Source organism: Myotis daubentonii, chromosome 8 (genome assembly GCF_963259705.1).
Source record: "Myotis daubentonii chromosome 8, mMyoDau2.1, whole genome shotgun sequence".
Lineage (NCBI taxonomy): Eukaryota > Metazoa > Chordata > Mammalia > Chiroptera > Vespertilionidae > Myotis > Myotis daubentonii.
This window is the reverse complement of record NC_081847.1, coordinates 46,472,979-46,500,012: the sequence shown is the minus strand read 5'-3', so window position 1 is coordinate 46,500,012 and position 27,034 is coordinate 46,472,979. Positions and strand designations below refer to the sequence as shown.

The window sequence follows — 27,034 nt, the reverse complement described above, 5'->3', positions numbered from 1 at the left end:
ATTCTGCTGTTGCATTTTAAATCTTATTGATCTTCTCATTCTTGCCATAAATCTTTTCCTGAAATCTCACTTTTTGCCTATACCATGATGTATCCCTTCCTTATTTGACACTATTTTTTCACAACCCCAAAGTTCTTACCCATTTATTTAACCTTGGATATGGATTTATGTGTTTAAAAACTATGTGTGTCAACAAAGGGTTTCTGTCAGCCCCACTATTGTGTATTTCTTTTACAAAGAGAGAAGATAAAATATACAAATCCAGCCCAAGCTGGTTTGGCTCAATGGATAGAGCGTCATCCTGCAGATTGAAGGGTTCCAGGTTTGATTCCAGCCAAAGGCACGTGCCTGGGTTGCCGGCTCGATCCCCAGTAGGGGGCGTGCAGGAGGCAGCCAATCAATGATTCTCTTTCATCATTGATGTTTCTATCTCTTTCCCTCTCTCCCTTCCTCTCTAAAATCAATTATATATATATCCAAACACTGTTCCAGGGTTCTTTCTGTCCTTGATTCTTAAATCCTCTTCACCCATCTGTAGCTAAAACATCGTTTGATGCATATCATGGATAACATTATTTAGAATGGAAATGGGTATTAGAGTATGAGAATATTTAAATTATATATTGATTATAGTGAATACATTGGTGAACAGTGTGCATATGTGGGGTAAATTTAGTGTTGTTGTTGTTGAGTAAAAGAAAAGAATAAGACAGTGGATTGGGGAAAACAAGAATACAACGTAAGTAATGTGGATGAAGTTGGCATTCAACTGTGGAACAAAGGAACCCTCTGAGGCAACTGCACATCTTCCTCATCCTGTTGACCCAGTTACAGTACCTCTGCACAGGTTAACGACAATGTAATAAAACAATACTGGACATGCAAAAGAAGTAAACAGCATCTGGGATGATGCAACAAGTGTTCTGGCTTATCCAGCTCCAGGACAAACTGGGAGGAGCAGGAAGGGGAGATAGGCATGCATTAGATGATATATGAAATCATAAGGAGGACTTGGGTTAAAATAAAACAGAATGTCCTGGGCCTGTGAATTAAAGAGTAGTAGAGAACCTGTTGGCTAGTCAGCATAAATCAGTTGTTTGAACTCTACGTTGCCTGACTTGTCCTGCAACATTGCTGGATGGAAGGAACTTTGCAGGAGTCATGGAGGAGTTCACTCCCCAGAGTTTCATGCTCCGGTTGGTTTTCTTGCAGTTATGGCAGACTACAGATTTGTGTGATCTCCTGCCTCTGCCTGCCTTACTGGATTGTCAGTCTTGTTGGTGTGAAAAGATTGAAGAGTTATTTTGAGCATAATTCCCACAGCCCCATCTAGAACAGTTCTGTTTGACTGCTAGAATGCTTTTCTCCATGTATGGCCTGACCCTGACATTCCAAACAAAGAGAGCAGATGAAATATGCAAACTCAAACATTACCTCCAGGGTTCTTTCTGTCTTTGTCCCACAAAAAAAAAAATACATTACTTGTGATGACAAAACTGCCTAGAGTGGAAAAGTGCCAATGACTGTCTCACCTTCCTCTGAGTCATACTTGAAAAAAACCAAACTGCTAAGAAAGACAGAGGCTAGGAAACAGCAGCAAGTGCAAAGCAGAGAAATGGATTCCAGAATTTTGATTGGCAGAGATCTTGTGTTTCTGAATTCGGGAAGGCAGCCGTGGTAGGAACACAAGACAGATTGCCACATAGATAGCTCCTCAATTAGACCTTTCTGTCCAGCCCCATTAATTTGTAGTCAGCAAAAATTTCTTCCACATTTTGATCGTTCATTGATTCTTAGGTTTTATTTTTCAATATGTTTTTTATTAATTTGAGAGAAAGAGAAAGTGGGAGGAAGACAGTATGAGGATATTTAAATTAAATATTAAGTATAGAAATACATTAGTGAAAGATGTGCATCCTGTGCACCCCCACTGGGGATCTAGCCCATAACCTGGGCATGTGCCCTGATTGGGAATCAACTATTGACCTCTGAGTGCATGGACAACACTCAACCAACTGAGCCATAGTGGCCAGGGCTGTCTCTTAGGTTTCAGAATTGTGTGTTTTCATCTGTTTTTGTATGCTTCCATGTGTAATTATGGTGTAAAGTTGTAAGAATTTGTATAGCACAAGATATATCTTTCCTACATAATAGATGAGTTATTAGCTTTAAATATTGTGTATTTCTATATTTTTAATGAAAAAATTTTAAGTTAGATTTATATCACTAAAAAGTCAGTTGGTAATACATTATACATATTTTAATGACAAAAGTGCTTTTATTCATTCAGAAGAAACATTTTAATCAATCAATGTTGCATAAAGAATGCATTTACTGATTTACAGAAAGATTTAAGAATCTCACTCTTTCTCATTTTTGAAAACAGATATATTTTCCCCTTGGGATTAAAATTTTGAGAAATCACAATACAAATAGGAAGATTTTTTTCACCAAAGAAGATAAGAATGTAAACAATGCCAGACAATTCCAAGCCTATTTGTAGGTTATGATTATCCAGCTCAGTGTCCAGCGATGATGCAGGTCAGTGTGGAATCAGCCTTCAAGATCATCAGCCCCAAAAGGAACCACAGGAGACACTAAGTATCTGATTATCTGAGATAAATTTGATCCAAGGGATGTGAATTATGGATAAAGGACTTGCAAGAGCTGCCTCAAACTGCCTCATATTCCCAATGAGAAAATGTTTAATGCCATAAACAAACTTTGATTATCTGCAGCCTGCATGAAGAACATGCACAAAGAAATTGCCAGTGTGGAAGAAAATTTGGGTGGGTGGGGCAGCATGAAAGCATGTGAAATTAACCTACCTTCACCTGCAAAAACTGCTACCACCACACGTAACCAACACAGTGGCAACTGGGAAGAAGATGGATATAAGGCAGGATAGGGAAGTGGGGCCAGAAGTTCACCTCCACAGAAAAAAGACTGAGGCATGTCAGAGTCATTCCAGAGCATTCAGCTAAGGCAGAGATCAAGAACTCAAACTGACTCATCAGAGAACAAAGCTCCCGGGTCCTGTAGTCGAACACTCAGGCATCAGGCTTTCAGTAGATTGAGGCTGGATATGGAGCCAGTGGCCTTCCTGACAAGAGATTCCACATGCATCATGCCCAAGCCCAGGCCTGAGACCTTTGGGTGGACAAATCGGTTCATGTGAGCAGAGTACAGAGAGGGGGATGAGGACCCCAACTTTCCACAGTGAAAAGTGCTCCCTCCCCCACCTCATGATGGGTAATTAGGAAAATGCTCTAAGTAAGGGAAGAGGGTGCAGAAGAGACAGAGAGCAGGGCTTCACGATGATAGCCTCAGAGACTCAATGAGGAAAACTAAGACTAATCTCTTAAATTCACTTGCCACTCTCCTGGGTCAATGTCAAATTCACAAGACAAATTCTCTGTGCAAAATGAATGCTGGTCGATATACTTTTATATCTTTGAGCTCTCACTGAAATCCACCCCCAAGCCCTCCTTCCTCCTAAGTGAGAAGCCTCTTACAGGACATCTTTGGGCAATAAAAGATGGAAGAGGAAGATGCATCTTGCCCAGTGCACCGAAATTTTAACTGCCACAGAAACAGAACTGAGTTTCCAAAATACATTCCATTTAAACATTTTCTCTTGTCACCCATGTTAAAGTGGTTTCTGAGTTTGCCATTTCCTAGAAGTGGTCTAATGATTTGAACTTTCATGATTCCCTCAAAAGGAGGTAGGTAACTTAAAGTCAATATCATTCTCAATGATGTTGACCTTCAGGTCCAGAGGGTGAATTTTTTTATATGCTTGAAAGCTCGGGGTGGTGAGAGGTGAAAGAGGGAGCAAGGGTTCTTCAATACTAAGGGATTTAGATGAAAGTCAACTACAGGTTGAGAAAAAGAGCAGGACACACCCAGGCCAAACCTGGAAGAAGGGAGCATGACACTGTGATGAAATTCCATCAGCTTTAGATATTAGCAAAAAATGCCCACATTGTACTATGGGAAGATTACATTGTCATTTTCTTCCAGCTCCCAGGTACTAGACACTGTGCTCCTTTCAAGGAGAGCAGACCCTGCCATAGAAGAAAATGGTTTTGTTTTTGTTGTGTCTGATGAAAAAGAGAAAAGGGTGATCAGCATTAAAGGTCTCCCAGGATGGTGCAGACATTACACTGCCCACAGCCCCACTGGCTCCGACAGCCTGGGTGCCATTTTCATCCACCTCCACAAAGGTTTTATGGACAACTTTCGACAGGTACAAACTGGGATGTAGAGAGATTCCAGTAAGATCAGCCTTCTTTTCATCAAAGATATCCGTGATGCCCATGTCTTGGAGAATAGAGTTGAGCTCATAGCTGTCTTCCAGGGTGAACTGGGGAAAGGAGACAGCTACTCTTTTTTCTGTCATATTTTCTGAACTGCTCCAGGCCACTATTTTTTCATAAGTGATGTTCCTTTCAAGCTGCAAGATGAAGAAAACAATATTATGGGTCAGATTATGAGCCTTCAAAGAATACCCCAATTACTTCTCAGGGCCCAAGTCTACTCAATGACAGTAACAATGTTCAAGGTCTTTTCCTACACCTCAAACTACTTTGATTTCATTTAAAACTCCTCCGAACAAATCTCTTTTCTCTTTAGAAGTTACAGAACAACTTGAGTTTCAGTGTTTTAGAGGGTCTGACAGACAAGTATTCAAAGCTCAGCAAAGCTCAGTTGATTAAGTTGGGTGAGCATGACCAAGCCTTGACATTGGAAGTTCAATCTCTTCTATAAAACAGAGATAATACCATCAGGCTCCTCAAGGATTCAACAAAATTATGTATTTAAAATACTTAACATAGTGCAGACACATAATACATTTTGAATAGTGGTTATTATTATAATTACTATCCAGTGTTTCTCTCTGTTTCTCTCTCCCTCTGCCTCTATCTCTTTACCTACAGGATGTGTAGTTGAGCTCCCCAGGTTTTATTAATTCCCACCTCACACACAATCTATTCCAGTATCAGCATCCCCACTCCTGTCCAAGCACAGGCATCCTGAAGCAGGATTCAGCTAAAGCGTCTTTAACTGAGCTATGGCAAAATAGTCTGAGTGAGAGGCCAGCAGTTGGGATGTTCAGGGAAAAGGAAAAGCTATTTTATCTGTAGCAATTCTCAAGTTACTCCCATCCAGACTCGGTGATCTGGAAAATACAATTCCAGAGAGCAAAATGGGATTAGTGAGGAAAGCCCTAGCCTAGATGTTTGGCATTTGTTCTTTTCCAAACAAGTGAGGAATAAATAGGTCAGCAAATTCAGATTCTTATATATGATTTGCTTATCTCGGACAGCTCAGATACCATCCTGCCTCAGGAGGTAGATGGTAGGTGGGGCTGCTCTCCTAAGATCTATAATGAAACATTTTGGAGAGACAGGAAAAGGAAGCCTTACCTCCTGTAGGCCCTTCAGGTTATCTGCAGAGCAAGACGGCAGGAGGACGAACATGCTGAGCTTGTCCTTGGTGTACGGCATTTCAAGGATCTGTGCATTCACCTCCTCTATGAAGCCCATTTTAAACATACCCTTTTGATTCATCATCCTCACAGTCTTCTTCTCATTCTGCAGTGAATGAACAAGGTAGAAGGTCACAGGACTGCCATGATAAGCTTACAAACTCACATGGTCCCCAACTTCTGTGAAAACAGGGGTCCATTAAGTTGAGCAGGGTCTTCCCCAGAAGTTCTGAGCCACACCAGTGACCCAACCTAAGAGTCATCTTCCCACAGGCCCTTACTTTGCCAACACGTTCTCCTCCTGTGGTTTTAATGGATTATTCAACTCCCAAAACCATTTATTGGTAGCTTGTCTATCCAGGCACCTACTCACAGCCTAGCCAGCAGAAACAAGCCCTGCAGCTCTCTCTCTCTTCCATACCTCAGCTACCCCAGCTTCATGGCCTCACTCGACCCCCTGTCTGAGCTGGACTGAATGACCCCACTGCAGGGCCAATGGGAACCTTGGTTAAATGATAATCATCTACATAGTAAATAACAGTACCTGTTCCATGGACTTTCATCAGAGGCAAGGGCACAGCCCCAGACACCTCAGACCTCAGACAAGCTCACAGTATGGGGGTGGGAGGACTAGCAATCTACAGATGAGGACATGAAACCCTTGACAGTGATCCAGCTAACAAGTGCTAGGCTGGGTCTGACTTTTCCCTTCCTCCTATTCTACAGCCAGGTGGTTTAGAACATGGGTTTTTCAGGCAAACACAGATGTGAATCCTAATGCATGGATTTGGCTACATAAATTAACCATTGTGGTTTTTTCCCCTCGGCTCCTTAGTGGGAATAATAACAATAACACCTATTTTCATAAGGTGATTTTAGGGAACAAATGAAATAATAAATAGAAAATGCTCAGTGCAGTGTCTGACACAGAAAGAAAGAGAGAAAGAAAGAAAGAAAGAAAGAAAGAAAGAAAGAAAGAAAGAAAGAAAGAAAGAAAGAAAGAAAGAAAGAAAGAGAAAGAAAGAAAGAAAGAAAGAAAGAAAGAAAGAAAGAAAGAAAGAAAGAAAGAAAGAAAGAAAGAAAGAAAGAAAGAAGAGGAAAGGAAGAAAGAAAGACAAGCTCAATAAACTCCAGATAATGATTTTTGTTAATAGCAAAAGTGTTCTTATTATAAATGTAAGCTGTAACCCAGAGGTCTAAGCTTTAGAGTTGAGTATACATATTACAAACCATTATTAGTGGAAACTGTGAGTGGAATCATTAGAAACCACGTACATGCTCTAATATATAGTACCTCACTTAAAGAGAAAGGTACATCAACTGTGTTTTTAACTTCAAAGTATTTTTCCCATTTGGCCTTGAAGTAAACAGCATTCACCAGCACCAGGACAGTCCCATTATTAATGGCATTCTTGCTGAAGAGTTCCTTGATTTTACCTAAAAAATAAAAATAAAAATAAAATTCCAGAGAATATCTTAAATATTAATTGTATCAAAAGTATTCATATAGACAGATTTGTTTCTTAATGCAGCTTAACATGCCCAAGGCTAGAGAGTGTTTCATTCAAGAACTAACCCAAGGAAATTAAACCACTCAGAGTCCTGGGTGGGGAAGGAGTAGAAGTAAGGTTGGGAGTGGTGGGAGGATCATCTAATTCAGAGCCCTGTAACTAAGGGCAGTTTTCTGGTTCTCTCTATCACTGTGGTGGAAACTTGGCATCAGACATCTTATGCCCTGATTTCTCCTTCAGAGTAGAGATACTGCTGCCTGATTATATTATCACATCCTTAAGAAAACAAGCTCTTGTATAAACTTCCTGTCTCAAGCACTCATCACAGCAGCATGCATATGCTTATGCATAAACAAAAATGCACATAAATGTACGCACCAATGATATAAAACCTATCTTATAGAGACTTTCACATGCCCTCCCTCATTCCATCCTACATCAGCCATGAGAAGTAGATATTGTTATCCTTTCTCTATAGTATTATAAACTGTAGCTCATGAAGACTGAGGCCACACGGCCAAAAAGCAGGGAAGCTGACTGAGATGAGTCCCTGGACCTTCCCATTCTTGGTTCAGTGCTGGGCCTCCTTCCACAACAGCACAGCCCTAAGACAGACAGGAAAATCGCATGCTATCAGGCAACAGTTCATTTTTAGTGCACAACCTTTTCTACCTCAAAATAGCAAATCAACAGTACCATTACTGGAATGCATGCCTAGGCCTGAGCACCTTAAGAAGATTTCCACTTAAATCTCATAATAATGCATTACTTTGTCACCATAGATATTTCAAATACTCTGGGAGAGTTAAGTAACTAAAGAGAAACTAGACATTCATGCCTTAAGCTAAAGTTTTTCCTCTTGGCAATTAAGTGGAACCTTAAAGGTATGGGAAATTTTTTGTGGCATGTGAAAGAAGTGAAGACAAATAATTTTGGAGTTAGGTTATTCCCCCCAAGGAAAGGCCAGGCAGGAGCACCCCAGCCCTAAGTCAATGTGAGGAAGACTGGAGATAGGGAGAGGATAGGGCATATTCCCAGGTAGGAAAATCTTTACTTGAAAAAGTAAATTAAAATATTTTACATGTGTTATAAGGTGACATGAATGGCATGTCAGAAAGGTGATTTCTTTATTTGGGCTCATAGACTCTGCTTTTCATTTTGAGAAATTAAGATTTCGTGTTAGTGTTATGGGTCATTCCTGATGACTCTGACTCTCATTAAACAATCCATCATCTATCCAAGTATTTGGTAAAATCCTTCTGGTCTATATTTTAATATCTCTCAAATCCATCCACCTCCACTCTGGTCTACTTCTAAACTGTTCTCCAGCCTATAATCAAAGATGTCTTTTAAAAGATACATTCCCTGCCCTGACTGGTATGGCTCAGGTGGTTGAACATCCCCCCCATTCTTGGAGAGGTCCACCAGTTCGATTCCCAGTCAGGGCACATGCCCAGGTTTTGGGCTCAATCCCCAGTATGGGGCATGCAGGGGACAATCAATTGATGTTTCTCTCTCACATCGATGTTTCTCTCTCCCTCTTCCTTCCTCTCTCTAAAATAAATAAAAACATTAAAAAAATTAAAGACACACTCCCTGTCTTAAACCTTCTCTAGCTTTCTTTTGTTCTTAGTTCATCGTGTAAATCAATTCTGAAAAACTTCTACACTTGGGAGGGTTCTTATTAAGGCAGTGTTACTTTGTATATTAATAATAAGTAAATATAACACACTAAAATAACTATTGCAGGTTTGAAACTCCCTACAGCTCAATTAAAGAATAGTTTTTAAATATGCTAAATTATTTTGTTGTAAGTTAGGTATTGTAAGTTCAAGAAATGGGGTCCCAAATATTTCTAATATGACAGACAAACTCCAATGTCAGTGGATATTTTAGAGGGAAGATGAGTTTTGATTCTATAGGCAAATGAACATTTAGTGCTGAAAACACTGGTGTGGTTCAAAAAATGAGAGTGATCAACAGTATCAAAGAAAACACTAAATTATAATGAAAGTATTTATAGCATTATAGAACCTATGAGGAGAAACTATTTAGAGTGTGAAATTGTGGGTTCCATTTACTAAAGAAAATATAAATTATGAAATTTTATGGTGGTAAGACATCTTCTCATTCCTACTCCATCATTTTGCAGATGTGGCCACTGAGAACCAGAAAGGTCATCAACACCAAAGTCCTTTGAGCAATTGAGCTGCAATCAGGCCCAGTTTTGTGCAGTTTCTGTTTTGCTTTAATGCAAACATCACAGCAGTGAAGAACCCTGTACTCTGCCAAATTAAGCACAGGTGTAAGAGATGGGCAATACACAAGGACTTGATACTATTCCAGAGTAGTACCATTTATATGTTTTTTGGAATAGCCATAGAAATGGCTTACATTGAAGAAAACATTAGAAGGAGGACAATACAGAGTAGAGGGTAGATGGAGATCAATGCTCAGAGGGGTCATGGCTGAGGATTGGTGGCCAGGCAAGTGTGTTTGATGACTGGGCTGCCAGCAAGCAAGGCAGGGAGGCCGATTGTATTTAAATATGACAGGGTGGGGGACTGCTTTGAGAGCCCCGTGTTTATACAGTCCTTTCAGAGACTTCCATTTTGCTGGGAGCTGGATGAAGTTGGAAAGGGAGTTTCATATTAAAACATAATGCCATCCATGTTGATCTCCAATGTTCACCACTCATCACTATCTGAAAATCCCCCTTCACTCAGAACACATATTCTAGTGAAAAGTTGATAAGAAGAAGGATTTTATTATTTCCATGTCCTTATGAATAACTAGATTCTCTTCACAATCGTTTTACTGACCCTTTAAAAGAAATGGAAAGAGTTAACTTCCTGCTGACCCTGTGCTTGGCTTAAAGAAAAGCACATCGCCTTTATGATGGAATAGAAAAGCGACAGTAACTATAGCACCTACGCATTTTAACTGTTGGACGCGCTAGAAAGAAGCTTTGGGCCCAGTCCACACCGGTAAGCATCTGGTCCCGAACAGATGAGCAATGTGAAAAGCTGGCCTGAGCTGTTTGCTTTTAAATGGGAAGGAATACCAGCTCCAACACATTTGGTCTTTCTTACCTTGGGATTGCGATTCAACCCAGAAGTTAATCTTTTGTCTGGACTTTTCAGTGTCTTTCCGGAAGTCAACACTTTCGATCGTTGTGTGATAAAATTGAATCACACCATCTAAGTACTCCTGTTAAATCAGAACAAATGGAAATCATATCATTATGCTAATAGTTAGGAGTGAAGCAGTCATGTGCCTCGTCACTCAAACTGGATGTGTGTCAGTCTCTGTCTTCCCCGAGTCCTGATAAGCCAGACATTTCAGCTGCTGCAGTGACAGTTTCAAACCTAGAATGCTTGGTTAGGGGGCAGTCCCCAGTTATAATGGCACAAGGCTCTCCTACCAGATAGCCTTGTATTTGGACATTCCATCTGTGGAAACATCACAAGATAAATATCAAGCAACTTGAGCAACTTAGCTGTAAAATGCTTCTATTTCAAAAAATTAAAACTGCTGAATGAGTTTCTGTTTGAAATGATAAAAAAGTTTTAGAATAGGGTGATGATTATGCAACATTGTGAATATAATTAATGCTATTGAATTGTATATTTAAAATTATTAAAGTGGACATTTTTGTTATAGATATACAATTTTTTTAATTAATAATGTAATATACCAAAATCATCAATTTGTACATTTTTATTAGTAACGGTATGATATATGAATTTATATCTAAATAAGGCCAGATTTTCAATAAAACAGCATGTAGAATCTAATTTCCATTGTGAGAAAACTACTTATTTTGGTCCCAGTAGGCTGCCTCTCCCTTTCTAGGCCAGCCCTAGGCTGTGTGGCACATTTGCCATTGGTCACTCCCCTCATGTTTAGTGCCGTGTATATGGCTCCTTCTAGTGGTGACAGAAGAAACTGAAGTCCAGATTCAGATGAAACTTGTGCTAGGGACAAAGCAGTGTAGCCACAGAGAAAGACAGGTGCCTTTTGACTCCAAATACAGTCTCCTTCTGCTACCCTGCTCTGCTCCTTCAGTGAGTACAATTTCTAGGGGCAGGGGGTTCGAGGGAGGCAGGGGCTTGGTGGTGGCACCAAAGGTGATTTTAGGGAAGTGCCTTAGGAGGCAGGGGTAGGAGGGACAATAGGAAGAGGAGCTACCAAGTGCAGCTACCAGGCACCTTGACTGGGAAAGAGAAAACAGCATTATCAAACTCACACGTGTTCTAAAGGCTATTAGACCTACGACCCTCCTTCCACCCACTCTAGCCCACTCACAAGAAGCCTCGTAAACTGCTCAAGTTGGGAACTGGGAGGAGGGCCACAGAAGCCATGAGAGAGGAGGTGGGTCCTGGACATCCCACCAGACCACAGGGCACAACCTGGCGCTGTGTTCAACAAGGTCTGTGTTCCAGATGGCAGGTGATTTGTAGATAGTATGCTCCATGATAGCTCTAAACACCGTTCTTGCCCAACTCACCTGACAGATTGGAAATTCCTGCTCTCCATAAAGCCTGTTAGCAATACTCAGGGTGTAATCAGATTTGATCCTATCTAGTTTGGAGAGAAGTTGCCCAAAGTAGCAACTGAGAAGTTCATTCTCATCCTTTGAAGACTCCACCTAATAAAAGAAACAAAATGTGGTCTTAGCCAGTTCAAAGCAAATTGGCTTTGTTACCATGTAGGGGAGCAAGATGAGAAGAAGAGAGGAAGGAGGAGAGCAGAGAGGCCCAGTGGAAAATTATCCATGAAGAATACATCTGGAGACAATCTTCTCTGCACCTTCCTCTTAAGCTTTTTAAGGTGGAGGGATATGTAATTCCTGCTCCTGGTTATGGGACAACCAATAAAAATTGTGTGTGTCAGTACAGATTTCAGCTGGAAACAAAACAGGCAAAAGCGGGAGGGGAAGAGTAAAAATCCCACAGCTAATCCCTCCTCCCCTTACTGCCCTTCATCCTCAACCAGGCTCCATCCTGGGGGGCTGTGGTCTGTAAAAGTAGGTGAGTAGAATGGCTTTGAATAGAAGATACTAGATTCTACTCTTTAGGAAAGTGGCTTACAGCCAAGAATGTATAAGACACATAAACGGTAGGAATTGTGGGTCTTATAGGTTTATTGCTGTTATTGGAGCTGTGGATGATGGCCAGGACATAATGTGTGGGGATAAGCAACCATCAGCACCACAGGACAGCCAGCATGAATGGTTTGTAAAGACGAGGAGCAGGAATTTATGGGTGGCTCACCTGTGGGGTTGAAGGCTTGGTCGCTCCTTTCTGCCCTTCCGGAGGGCTGTCAGCCAGCACCTTCTGCTCTTTGTATTTCAGACAGGGATCCGGTGCTTTGGTTTTCTCCTGGGAAAGTTCATCGAAGTGGAGTACCTGCGTGATGATGGCACGGGGCCTTTCAGACAATAGGAACAGCTCAAAGTCTGAAGAGCTTCAGAAACATTTTAATGATGTGACTATGACAATGATTACATAGTCCAAAAAAACAATCAACAAAAGTTTAAAGAAATGTGGACATTTCTTTTGATTTGGGATGTGAGGTGGGATGGAGGGGAGGTCAACTGAATGCTACCCACACCTCCTTAGGACATGTAGGAATGAACATGACTAAATTAAGAGAGGATCAGGTATTTCTGAGACTGTCACCTGTGGCTATTGACCAGAAGGAATTAACTTTGAAAATACACACCAGATTTTGAAGACTTAGTATGAAAAACAAAAGAAGGTAAAATATCTCATTTAAATTTTTAATTGTTTACATGTTTATATGATAATATTTTGGATGTATTGAGTTAAATAAAATGTATTATTAAAATTAGTCTCACCTATTTCCTTTTACTTTTTTAGTATGATACTAAAGATTTTTAAATTACATATATGGCTCAAATGCTATATATGTTAGAAGGTGCTGATCTACAGTTTCAAATCAATCGAGTGAGCTAGGACAGGAGAAGACATGTTGCCCAGAGCATCACAGGAAGTTAGGAGGCCAGGTTTGCTAGCAGGTGACACCCAAGTGTCTGGAGAAAAAACACCTGAAACCTGGCCTGGATGATGCCAACCACACTCTAAAGCTAAGTTTTGCTAAAGAAATAATACCAAATCAAAGTAAATGAATAAAGTAGAATGACCCTAAATGCATTCTGCCTTAATCCAAGAATTCACTCCTCTGTATTAGGGACAGCAGTCAGGTTCAGATCCAGGGAAATATAAAACCAACCTCAGGATCCTGTAATTTATTCGGGGGGTTGTTCTTTCTTTTTTTTTTTTTTACTTTTTATACTAAATATTTTATTTGTATGCTGCTGCCAGTGTATATAAAATAATCGTTCTTGTTCGATAGAAATTCTTGAAAATTCAGAGAGGTAGGTGTTAAGGACTGACAAAAGCAGAAGTTTGTATAGTATGGCACATGTTATAGGATAAGCTTTTTGTACAGGCTTCAGATTTAGCTCTCTTTGAATATTCAGCGGTTCAAGAAAAGTGGTTTAGAACACTTTCAAATTTCATTTTACTACAAAAAGAAATAAAGTTTCTGGGGTCTGAAGGGATTGGTACTTAAAGATATTTCAGTCAGCAGAGGGTCATGTTGAGCATTCTGCAGACAGAATTGTTTCCAATCTGCAGCTCCCTGGGAAACCTTCACGCAGTTGAGCCTGGCCTCCAGCTGGAGCTGTTAAACCACTTTCTCCATAGCGGTGACGCTGGAGGAACCAGACATGGTGCACGTAAGTGCCGGGCAGATTGGTTGGTAGCAGGTCGCTGGTCATGGGTCCTCGGGGTGAGAAGGCGAGGCAGCAACCTGAGGAGTTGTTCTTGCCACTTTCATTCATTCATTCTACATATCAGTATTGGGTGGCTACCATAAGCCAAGCATTGTCCTAGGACAAAGATGTCTGCCCTCTAGGACATTATATTCTAGTGGGTAGGACATTCAAAAAGCAATACATCCCTAGCAAGCTTGGCTCAGTGGATAGAGCCTCAGCCTGCAGACTGAAGGATCCCGGGTTAGAGATTCAGTCAAAGGCACATGCCTGGGTTGCTGGCTCAATCCCCAATAGGGGCATGCAGGAAGCAGCCAATCAATGTTCTCTCTCATCATTGATGTTTCTATCTCTTTCTCCTTTTCTTTTCCTCTCTGAAATCAATATATATTTAAAGCAATACATGTAGTGAGTAGTTACTATATGCAGTATGTTAGAAAATGAAAAAATGCAATACAGGGGTGGCAAAGCCATAAGAGGGAATCTTTAGGGATTGGGGCCAGGATGCAATGTTAGATTGAAAGGTCAAGGTAGGTAAACACTGCTCAAAGTCCTGAAGGAGAAAGTTATAGATCAGTTATCTGTGGCAAGCAAAGGGAATGCATCAGGCCCTAAGGCAGCAGAGGATTGGGCTTTCCAAGGACTCAGGAGGCCAGCATGGCCGGAGAGAGAAAAAGGGGGGATGGGGAGAAATGGTATCACCAGTTACCTGGAATTCAGATCCCCAGACCTTCATGAGCCATTGTAAGGACTCTGGCTTCTATCATTAGTGAAATTAAAAGGGGGGGGGGTGTTAAGCAGATAAGAAATCGGGTCTGACTGATGTGTTCAAAAGACCTTTCTGGGAGCTAGGTGGAGAATACTGTCAGTGGAAGCAGGAAATTCCTGAGGAAATTGTATTCAGGTTAGAAGAGACCTCAGGGAGGTGGTGGGAGGTACCTGGTTCTGGGTAGATCTCAAAAGAAAAGCTGTCTTTTCTGACAAATTTGATGTGAAGTGAGAAAGAGAGTCAGTGACTCCGGCATCTTTAGCCACTGGACATGAAACTGGTGCCTACTAAATATTTACTTAATAAAATGAATGAAAGAGAAAACATATACACATTAAAAATTACTAGCAATATTGGTATCAATAATTATAGAGAGAAAGAGCAACAGATATGAATCAAGAAAGCTGTCAGACTGGAAAGGTTGTAGAGATACCATAAAGGAGACTGAAGATTCATTGAGCCTCCAAGAATGATGGGACTGAAGAGGAAGCAAGGCAAGGATATAGATGAAGACTCTGAGCAAGTCTGGGGTTCAGTGAGCAGCTTGGCTTGCCAAAATGGGATTAGGGTCTGGCTTTGAGAGTGGACCCAGAGTTACTGCAACCGTACCCGGTCGATCTGCTGTGCACTGTCATTTCTGGCCCCCAGACGGACCATGCCAAGGGCAGCTGAGAGGCTCAGAGGACAGAAGAAGATGTTCTTAGCACCATCATTTTTGCTTATCTCTTGAAAAAGATCAAAGCTAAATTTGGAGTTTGCTGCAATAAGAGAATCCATCTTGAAACTGATGACAGCCTAAATCAAACAAATAAGAGAAAATGATGATCAGAGAAAAATAGGTAGACAGTTCTCATTTTAAATACTCAAGATATAATCATATACAGTTATTTAGTAAGCTATTAAAACCTGGAAGATAAAGTCACCATCATCTGATCTATAGATGTTGATGTCAGTATTGATAATAATACAGATAGAGATCTATTTTTATTCAGTGATGTGGATTCTTTTGCTAAGGCTGCCATAACAAAATACCACAAACGAGGTGGCTTAACCAACAGGAACTTATTCTCCCTCAGTTCTGGAGGCCAGATGTCCATTACCAAGGTGTTGGCAGGATTGGTTCATTCTGGAGGCTCTCGGAGAAAATCTGCTTCGTGCCTTTCCCCAGGCTGCTGGTGGTGGCCAGCAATCCTTGGCATGCCTTGGTTTGTAGAGCCATCATCTCTGCATCTATCTTCACATATGTCTTTCCTTCTGTCTTCTGTGTGTGTACCCAAATATCCCTTTTCCTATAAGTCATTTGATTAAGGCCCACCCTAACCCAGTAGTTTGACCTCATCTTAAGTTGACCACATCTGCAAAGACCCTATTTCCATAAGATCACATTCACCATTACTGGGGATTGGGACTTAAACACATCTTTTGGAGGGCAAAATCCTACCTACTTCATGGTGGAACTTCCTTTATTCAGGTAAAATCAAGTCAAAGGCTACCATGTCCCCATGGTCAAGTTAATAACCAAGAAAGCTTCAATCACCTCCTTCTCTTGGTTCTGCTTAAGACATTTGTCTGGACTGTCCCTGAATTCTCTATGGCAGAATATATACACAAAAAATTGTCATGGGTCATGTCCTTTGTTAACATTCTCACCTCATTTTGACTCATTCCATATGAAACCTATAGGACTTGAAGCACTTTAATCAGTCCTTGATATTGTCCAAGGGGTAACAGAGGGTTGAAAGATGCTGAGGGTTTAAAAGTCATTTGGCTTCTCTTGACAAACGTAAGTAATGGAACCAAAGTAAGGGAATGATTTCCCTTAGGACAGCCCTTGCCTCAGCCCCATCCCAATAATCTATTCCATAAGTACCAAGACAACTTTATATACTAGTAGATCTCACTTTGGACCTATCCCCCTCAAATAAAATGTCTTTTTTCTGTTGCCTATGGATATTGTATATTTCCAAGATGGAAATGTAAGACCCTTTATGTGTTTTTAATCATCAGACATATGACACATAGCAAGCATTAAGAAATAGTTATTGCTTTGGCCCTGGTCGGGTAGTTCAATTGGGAGTATTGTCCTGATACACCAGGGTTGTAGGTTCAATGCCCGGTCAGGGCACATACAATAAGCAACTAATGAATGCATAAATAAGTAGAACAACAACTTCATATCTCTCTCTCTCTCTCTCTCTCTCTCTCTCTCTCTCTCTCTCTTCCTCTCTCACTCTCTCAAGAAGAAAAATTCAACAGTATACAGTGGTTTTAACATTTTCCCACTTTAATAGATTTTTTAGTCTATTAAACTTAATTCAAAAAGGTAACATTAGGTACCTTTTTAGAAAATGTGCCACATGTGTCTTTAATCTACACTGGAAAATATCCTTAACAGACTTGAAATAACCTTTCAAAATAATAAAGTCTCTCAAAAATCCATTCAACTCGAGAAATCAATAAAATCCAATTAGAAATAACTTTATAATAATAGTTACTATTTAATTTGAGCCTACAATGTGCCTGGCATTTCACAAATATTGTCTCTAATTCTTGAACAATCCCATAAGTCAGAAACTATCTTTATTTTATACCCAACTATGACGTGGGGTAGCTGGTGTGCAAATCAGTCCATTCAGTCTGATTTCCAAGCCACCCTTCCTCCTCCTACAGCATGCTGCCATCTGGAGCAAATAATGGATTCACAGTCCCCAATGCCACCTCTTACTGACTATACTATACAGAAAGACATTAAGGAACAATTTCAGTCAGAAAAAAAGAAGTGAAAACTCACATTGATATTAATAAAAATGTTATATTTTTGCCTGTACTACTTCCCAAGTGATTTATTATTTAAACTCTAGTAAGATGGAATAAGGATTTTGATTCTCAAATGCAAATTTATTGTACAGATGGCAGAATATCAGTAATGAGGTCAGCCACCAGAACAATAAATTTGCATTTTGCTTTCACAATATTGACAAGTCCATTGCATTCATTTTTCCATGTGCTTTCTCATCTTGCAATCATAGCATCTATATTCATATATACGTTCATTTATTTGTATATGAAAGACAAATGTTCATATCTCTATTTCCCTTATGATTCTGTCTATAAGGTAATTGTTTTTGATATTTCTGTCTTTCCTTCGAAAGCATAATTCTTTTGAGCGAAAGTTCCATGTTTTTTATTCATCTTTATATCCCATTAGTAAAGAATATAAACAGTGGTGCATAAAAACATTAATATTTATGGATTTATTTACTATTATCTGCCCCTTTTTCAGTTAAAATAATTCTAATATTTGAAACAGTAGGTGATAATTCGTATTTCCCATTGACTCTATACATTCTGCAGGTAGCTGTAATTAATAGAGATGTTACAGAGTGGGATCAACTTTGGGTTGATTTTCTACCCTATTAGAAATAGTTTAGTTACTAAAATAAAGGTTTCCTTTATTGTAACAATGTAAAAGGTTAGACTAAGTAGATTTTCTAACTGTCCAAACTATTCTAAGTGTGAATTTCATATCCCAAAAATATTTCATGTCTTAAAATTTCCACCATTTTTACAAAGCTATATATAAGCTAAGAATAAAATTTCATCTTTACACAATTCTGTTGGAATTGATTTTCAAACCTAATTATAAGTAACTAAAGGATAAGCAATATCTAAAAACAAAGAAATACTTGTGAAAGATTTAATCAAAGCATTTCCATCTCAGGTTGCCAAAGAGAAATGTAAACTCATATTATCTAAAATACAGATATTCTAAATATTATACCATTTTATATTTCAGAAATTAGTGAAAACATAGTATACAATATGCCAAGTATGTAAAGATTTTTAAAAATTATTCAAACATCCGCATTTTTAAGAAATCAACCAGACACATCTGACATGTGACTAGGTGCTGGGGGGCTGAGGGAGGTGACAGATGATGGCTAATGTTTCCTGACAGGTATTGCCACATTTACCAAAACTTCAAAACATCGTAAAACAAATTACTCATTTTTAAAAGACAGTTGCCTAACTAAAAACAGCATATCTTTTAGTATCAACCCAATCTACTCTGGGTTTCTATTATTTAAAACAATTTTCCCATGCAGTGGTTTATTGTTAAAAATGATACTAGGCAACGCTAGCATTTACCTTCTTGCCTTCAGAGTTGCTGCTAACAGCTGGCGAGGTAAGTTTCAATCTGTACCCTGTCAGGAATGGAAATATATGAACTTGGCCCCTCCCATAGTGGCACCTTCCCAACTGCCTTTTGGAAGTCAGAGTCAAATTATTACTGATTGATTAAAGGCCCTGGGAGGGGAGGGTGAGAGGGGACTGGCAAGGAGGATTGTATGGCAAATATATTTTTAAACAAATACCCTCTATGCTTTCAACTAAATTAAATATTTAACTTACTATATTTATATATTCTTTGCTCTTTATGGAGCCCTCATAATAACATTGAGCCATACCCTTCAACCCAATTCCCCATACTAGATAAATAGAGAAGCATAGGCTTGTTTTGTTTTACTTCATATGCCCATTGTCTTGGATGTTCTCTTATACTTGAATTTCTATATTATTCTAAACTTTTTAAAATTAGCTTTAAGCCCATTTCAATAACCTGGGATGTGAGTAGAGATTAGTATTTAATTTATTAACTAGAATAGCTGAATACCAATCACAAAATTAAAATTATTAAGAGAGACAGAGAGGAGGAGGGAGGGAATTTCTGGAAGAAAACTGATTTGCTAGGAGCTAGAAAACTAATCAACTCTGTCCAATAGCTCCAGAAAGTTTGTGTACTTTAGCTTTCTTGCTGTGACCTGCTCACCTATTTATTTATCTCCTGAAAGGATTTTTAGATCCCCAGACACCCCCGAGTCTTCATTTTTTGTTTTGTTTTGTTTTTTGTTCGTTCTTCCTTCCTTTCTCCTTCCCTCTCCCTTCCTGCCTTCCTTCCCTCCTCTTTTTCTTTCTTATCAGGCTTCTGATAAAAATTTCATGGCACAATATATTTCACAACTGAAAAAATAAATTTTAAAACTGAGCCAAGTAACTTCTGATGTTCATTTTAGCTCTAACAGTCTATGATCCTGATTTGTTTATGACCATAAACACGGGGTTGGTGAATAGGGCACAGAGGTTGTAACTGGAAGAGTAAAAACATTGGGAATCAACATGCAACATGACTTAGGGACAAAATGAGGATCCTCTCTGGCCTGCTTCCCTTTTTACCCCTTTTCCTTTTCTAACTTGTCTGACAACCATACAATCTCAGCTCCACCCCCCACAAATATGATTATGTTAAACATAGGGAAATTCAAAAGAAAACTTTGTAAAGTTTTGCCTTTATGGAGCATATAAGTTGCTCATATATAGTCTACTATATGTTTACTTATATGGAGAATATAAGCTATTTATGCAGCTAGTGTAGAAATGAAACAAGTAAAATCATTTTTACAAGGTAAGATATCGGCCAGCAGAAATTAGTAGATGGGTGTCCGGGGGGGTCTTTCAATTCTCAACAGTAAACATAGAAAATAAATGTGCTGTTAATTTGCTTCACTTTCTCATTTGAAAAAAGCTTATGGGATGTTTGTTTGTTTGTTTGTTTGTTTGTTTGTTTGTTTGTTTGTTTTTTCTATAAACGCCTCCACGAAATTCTAAAAGCCATCATTTCTCGGTTGAGTCTGGTCATTGCTTATGATTTACAAGAGGTTGGGAAAATGTTAACACTTGAATCAATTAACACTTTATTCCACCTGATCGATAACTGCTTCGAGCAGTTACCATGCATCACCGCCTTTCAAAAAGGGTACTATGTACACTCAGAACAGGATAAACTTTCCCCTGGCTTCCTGGGTTTCTGTCTGTCACGTTTGTTCATTGTTGGCTGGTGATATTCACATTGCCTTGGGCTTCTGGGTGCCTGAGCAGATCCAAAGCTTGTTTGGGTATCTTTAATCTAGGATTGCATCTGTTTGGCCTGTCAAGTAATTCACCAAGGATATGACAAGGCATGGCTGTGCCTTACAAGCCTACAACTCTCGTGTGGTGCGGTTGTTCAATCAGGAATGATGAAATCCACCACCAAGTGCAGGTAAACATTAAAGGAACCTGATAGACCATAAGAGGGCATGAGAATTCATGGAGCACCGCGTACTGTGTGTTGAGCACCATTTGGGACTTTGCATACATAATCTCATCAGCTCATCTGAGTGGCTGAAAAAAGTCAGGCTAATATCAGCGACTTAAAGCATCCGAGAATTACACTAGAGTTGCAAGGAATTCTGAGGGTCACTAACCTGACAGTGCTCTTCAAGGTTTTTCTGTGTCAACAGGCTGTGAAAATAGGGTTTCATCAAGTGCAGAGTTAGAGGACCCCTCCTAGGGATGTTACAACTCACCCTGAGTGAGTTATGAGCCAAACATTTAACCTGTTAGCAACTAGTCTTTTTTCTTTCTGGAATGAAAATTCAGGATGTTAGACTGTGATGCAAAGTCTTTGCTAGCTGGTGAAGCTAAACAGTGGGATTAAAATTCTCCTGCGTGGTGAAGGCAGTATTTTTAAGATGCTGTAGAGGCTCTTTTTCAGTTAGTTTTAAATCACAATAGTGAGGAAGCAAAATGTTTGTGGGAAAAATATCCGCAGGGAGACATATGATCTATTGATCTTTTGATCTATTGATCTTCTAAAGGAGTCAGTTAACCTGATATTTACCATTTTATCCTCCAAATTTAGAAGCCTGGGTAACAACGCATGAAATCCAAAATAAAAAATTCCATTAAAATAACAAAAAGCAACAATAATTAAGACTAAAGCACAATAAACTTGTTTTAAAACTTGCAATCACCCTTAAGATAGCAATTACCCTTTCCATAAAAGCCCTCAGTTCTCTCACATCCAAAACTGAAGCCTTCAGGATTAGAAAGGAAGCCAACTTCCTACCCCAGCGTGACTGAGGCACAGGGACCAAGATGGGCATAAGCTAGGAGGTGGCCAAGAACACACTGCAGAAAAAAGCAGTACACTTGCAATCAGAGGAACCAGACCCTGGTATGAATCTTACTAGCCTGAGATCTGGAACAAATTCCTCTTGAACTTCAATTTTCTCACCTATTAAAAAAAAAGAAATAGTAACATGTGTTTGCATGCTCTAATGTGCAATACAAATATCAGCATTATTATTGCAATTACATGAAATTAGTACTTCATAAACTTTTTTTCACTTCTTAGACAAATCTGTAGACATATACCTATTTCTTCTGTAAGTGTCATCCTTCAAATTGGGGTTCACAAACTATAGCCTGTGGGCCAAATCTAGACCAATGCCTGCTTTTGTAAATAAAGTCTCATTGATACACAGCCATGCCCACTGGCTGTCTATGGCTGCTTTCACTCTGCAATGGCAGAGTCCGAGTAGTTGTGAAGAGACCATATGACTGCAGAGCCAAAAAATATTTACTGTCTGGTCTTTTACTGAAAGTTTGCTGATCCTTGCTTTAAATAATAAAACATAATAATTTTTATTTTTAATTTATTTTTCAATTATAGTTGACAGATTATATTAGTTTTATGTGTATAATATAATGATTAGACACACATAAATTACAACGTTATTATCCTTATAAGTCTAGTATCTATCTGACACCATGCACAATTACAATATATTGACTATATTCCCTATGCTATACATTACATATGATGAATGTTTTTATAACTGGCAATTTAGACTTCTTAATCCCTTTCATATTTACTGAAAAGTTTGCTTATCCTTGCTTCAAATGATAAAACATAACAATACTTAAAGCCTATGAAGTTTTTACAGCCTTTGATATATAACTTCTCTTTTCATAAAACAAATGTTAAAATACACTTACAAGAAATAGTTTCTTAAATTAAAAATATGCATTTTTTTGTTTGATGTTAACCCCAGACAAAACTCTAAGCCTCTTGAGTATTGCAGTAAAATAATAGCCCAGACATTCATTTGATGACTATTGAGCACCTACTGTGTGCCAGGCACTGGTTATACAATGAACAAGAGTGGGATTATCCCTGCATTCATGACACCTAGCATAGTAGGATCTTACCCAGCATCCAGATATATAAAAGCCTAATATATAACAGGCTATTCCGCACCCATTATCTCGTCCAGTCCCTCCAACAAGTCAGGAGGGACACATTAGTATCCCAACCTGACAAATGAGAAAACTAGGACTCAGACAACTCAGTTGCTCAGTCACAATGCTAGAGAGCATCAGGAGGATCACATCACAGCTCCCCCAAAAAGGACCTGCAACACAGAGAGCTTCATGCCAGCACAACTGGTCCACAAAGGCACCTCGACCAACAGCAGCCTGTCCACCTCCCCACACATACCTGAAAGCCGATGAGGACTGTCCCCAGCTAAGGTCTGTGCTCTGATGAAGTCAATTCAATATCACGCAGAGAATGGAACAGCTGAGTCTTATATACTAGTATAGCCTGTGGAAACTGCTAAGGATAGATATTGAGCAAGAAATTCACTGGCTTTTCAAATAATGACCATGAATCGGAAAATTAACCAATAAGATGGGGGAAAAGAGATATATTTATGGTCACTAACTCAAATTTTAAATTAATTGTCTCTAAGTCTGGGGTATCTCTTTTAGACAACCTCTCTTTAGAAGCTATTCCACAGCTTGCTTGTAAAGCAGGTCACAGAGGAGGCCTTTATAAAGGACTGCTAGAAAGGCCAGATTTCCTTTCTCTGATCCTGATTCCCCCAAGACAACTTTCAGCACTGTGAAACCCCATGAGTCATAGTTTGTAAGTGAAATACACAAAACCCAGGAGGAATTCTTTTCAGTGTGTCCCAATCCACTCCCAGCAAGTGGATTAAATGCTCTAGGGTCAGAGCCAAGTGCAAAACACAATGTAGCTGAGAGAGAAGACGGCAGGTATTGCAACCTATTGTCTCTACGCCTCTATTATCTACTGATTCAATTGGAACTACAACTTCAGGGCTACTAGGACAGTTCACTCAGTGTCCTCACCAGTAACTACTTTTTCTTCTGGCATCTCATACAAAACCTAACAAACGAACAAATTATCTCCCCTCTTGCCCTTTCTCCATGGTTCTTCTCTTTATCTCTGACTTCTCATCTCCTCATTTCCTATCATGTAGTACCACCCCACTCATTTCCACTCATTTCTCTCTTTCTCTCTCTCTCTCTCAAAGCTATTTCAGAGGAATTAATTCACCTGTAAAATTTGCCTTATCATAGAACAACATTGGCTTCTTTTCAGAACATGCTTCATATTTTGTTAAGGAAAATAACACATCCTTGAGAATTTTTGAGATATGTAAAAGTCATTTTGTTCATTTTGCAGCCAAACAGCAAAGCTATGCCATTGAATTGCCACTGGATCCCCAGTGAGGGGGCAGCCAATCGAAGATTCTCACTCATCATTGATATCTCTATCTCTCTCTCCCTCTCCTTCCCTTTCTGAAATCAATAAAAAATATTTTTAAATAAAAATAAATTTTATAAATTTGTGTTCAGCCTTTTTATCTGAATCTCAGATGGTCTCCTTAGCACAGATATCTAGATGCTGAGTTAATGGATAACATGGATGAACGTTTTCATGCTTAACTACATCCTGTCAAATATACTCCAGAGCAATCCTACCAGTAATGCATAGAAGGGCCTGCCTTTCCACTATTATTTACTAAGAGTTTTCCTCTCTTAAAACCTGGTAACTAAACCTCTCTCTGAAGAAACAGCAATGAAAAAGATCAGCGTTCTTTATAATTCCTCCAACATAAATCACTACTTTGCACAACTTAAACTGTCTATGTTTTTTTCAAGTCAGGTTTTGGACATCCTTCAACTAGTCTCTCACCACAGGGTGGGGACAGGGTGTGACCCCCTAATTCTATGAGTTTTCTTAAGGGAACACCAAGGACAAGTTGCAGCCTACCTTTCTTGTATTTTCCCCTGTGGCTCTCTCATCCTGATGCAATTCTCTACATCCAAGCATGGAATTTCTCCAGTGGCACCCAGCAACGACTTATGTAGGATATGCCATTGCAAAACTTAGAAGCCAAGCCTTGGAAAGTTCTTTTATTTGTCATACAAAATGAGACTAAAATAAAACAGTGCACATGGAGGTCACCCATGTGGCACGTTCCTCTGATTAATGCCCAGCTGGTTGTCCCTTCAACATGAGGGTTCCTGAGACAGCAATCACTCCATCATTACCTGTGTACCTGTGTGCTCGGGGTATATAATGAACTTTAGAAAAACTTTACACCAGGCATTGGTGTGAGTACCCAAACAGAATGATAGGCTTTGACTGATGACTTTTTTGAAAGTGGAGGGAGGAGGACCTTGGTGGGGGAGGGAAAGATAGAGAGGACAGAGAGTAGCTCCTTGACACAGCCAGGCAAGAAAATGGAGTCTCTGTGGTCCTTGCACATCTCTTCCTGTAAACCTCTATTCTCCCACAGTCCAGACCACCTTTCCCTCTATTTCTGGAGATGTTAGTGATAAACACACTGTGACAGGTAGCACTTCCTAGTGCTTACTCAGCTGTGTTGAAGAAGTATGAACATTTTGTGCATCCTTTGTTTTCTTTTCCTTTTTTAATTGATTTTACCTTTTTAGAGAATTTTTAGGTTCACTGGAAAATGGCATCGGAAGTAAAAGAACTTGAGTTCTTGTCTCTACCTTTCTTATTAACTCTGATTGGGCCTTTGGAATGGCTTTGGCCATGGCTGCTGATGACAATGACAGGAGTCCTTGAGGAGGGCCATGCTTTTAAAGAGGAAATAAAGCTAGTATTGAGGAAAAAATGACTGGCAAGTGTGGAATCTTGGTTCTCTTTTTTCCTACAAAGAGAACTGGTAGCCCCAATCATCCCTGGTGGGTGTCCATAGTTTAAACACTGGCCAAAAATAAAGGGGAAATTTTCAAGGAGAAGCAATTCTTATGAAATTTAATCCAGTTACCCAGGACTATTGAGGAAAGAATAAAGAACTGTGTACCAAGTCAAGGTATTTGCCTAATTTTATTTGTCTCCAGTGAATGTCCTTATTTCAGATAGTGTGAGAACCACAGGCAACATCCCATAAATTTAAGGGCATATGGCTGTGCATAAAACCCCAAGAAAAGGGGAAAAAATATACATATAATATATATTATATATTATGTTATATATTATATATATATATTCAGAATAATTATGCTGAAACATAAGGGAAGATTCAGGACTCCTGCAGAAAATTTTCTGATAGATTTCTTTATTGTACAACATTGACCTAGTCAGTAAAACTTATTGAGTCTCAATTTCTTCACCAAAACTTACTGAGCCTTCTGGTTTCTTCAAAACCAGATAATAATTTTTAAAAGTGCACAGTTATATATCAGCTTTAAATTCTGGAACCATGAAAAGAAGGGGGCTAACAGAACTTAGGGTGACAAAGAAGGAGGCAACAAATCACAGTTGGTAGCAAAGGGATTGGGGAAGGCCATTTCTTTTTGTTTTCCCATGGTTTCATGAGAGACTTGACCAATTGCCTTTCTGAAGTCAAGATACGTTCACCCTCTACTTAATAAATCAAAAAATATGATTATGATAAGAAATCTGATTGTTTTTAACTGACTTGTTCTTTTTCTCACTGTTGTTCTTTCTTTCTTTCTTTCTTTCTTTCTTTCTTTCTTTCTTTCTTTCTTCATTCATTCATTTATTTTCCAACCACTTTATTGAGGCATGACTTTTTTAGAGAGAGAAAATTTATTTAGAAAGTCAGAGAAGTAGTAGAAGTGAGCCAGCTGAGTTGCCTGGCCTCAAGAAACAAGCTATAGAGACAGAATAAGGGCCCTTGGAGCTTAGGAAAGAGAAAAGCAAGGGTGACACACCTGGGGGAAGAAATGGTGGAAGGAAAAGGCATGGGCATGCTCCCAAGAGGGACAGCATGCTGATATATGATTGACATACAAGCTGTACAGTTTATGTGAACAACTTGATGAAATAAGTTGCATGAAGATAAGTACACACTCACCAAACCATCACCACAATCTACTCCACAAATATCTCTATCACTTCCAAAAGTATCCGCCCACCTCTTTATATATTAGGCCTGACTTGTTCTTAGAAAACTCGGTGACTCAATGGCCCACTGCTTTCTTTCCTAAAGGCAAACAAACTACCTTATAATTTTTCTGTACTTTTTGTGGGAATGTACCTCAGCGTCATTTTTCTCTCATGTCTTCAAGCTCTACTTCATTCTAACATTAGACTTCTTGGAATTTTTCTTATAAACTGCCTTCTGTCTGCTGCATGTGATGTTTTAAAATCTGAGCTGATGAGCAAGCCCTTTTGTAGCTGTTCATGTTCCTTTAAATATTGTGTTCTTTTTCCTCTCATCTAGATCCCTTGGTTATTATGAAGTCCAAATTTTATTTTTAGTCCT

The 27,034-nt window shown here is 39.2% G+C and overlaps 1 protein-coding gene and 1 pseudogene across 7 annotated transcripts; both read right to left on the bottom strand.

Moving 5' to 3' along the window:
* Positions 1-1,869: 1,869 nt before the first annotated feature.
* Positions 1,870-23,327, bottom strand: SERPINB12 (serpin family B member 12). Of its 7 annotated transcripts, XM_059706292.1 has the most exons (10): positions 22,957-23,327; positions 21,644-21,690; positions 18,723-18,778; positions 15,183-15,368; positions 12,279-12,413; positions 11,513-11,653; positions 10,095-10,212; positions 6,786-6,928; positions 5,430-5,597; positions 2,230-4,456 (listed from the first exon to the last, which is right to left on the bottom strand). In XM_059706292.1, the coding sequence occupies exons 4-10, from the start codon at positions 15,348-15,350 to the stop codon at positions 4,052-4,054; spliced, it is 1,278 nt and encodes a 425-aa protein (XP_059562275.1). In that variant the 5' UTR covers positions 15,351-15,368; positions 18,723-18,778; positions 21,644-21,690; positions 22,957-23,327; the 3' UTR covers positions 2,230-4,051. The 7 variants fall into 7 exon arrangements, with proteins under 7 accessions (XP_059562281.1, XP_059562275.1, XP_059562278.1 ...); XM_059706295.1 differs by lacking the exon at positions 18,723-18,778; XM_059706294.1 differs by lacking the exon at positions 21,644-21,690 and having other exon boundaries at positions 2,231-4,456.
* LOC132239663 (guanine nucleotide-binding protein G(I)/G(S)/G(O) subunit gamma-5-like) lies at positions 12,425-15,170 on the bottom strand (annotated as a pseudogene).
* Positions 23,328-27,034: the final 3,707 nt, after the last annotated feature.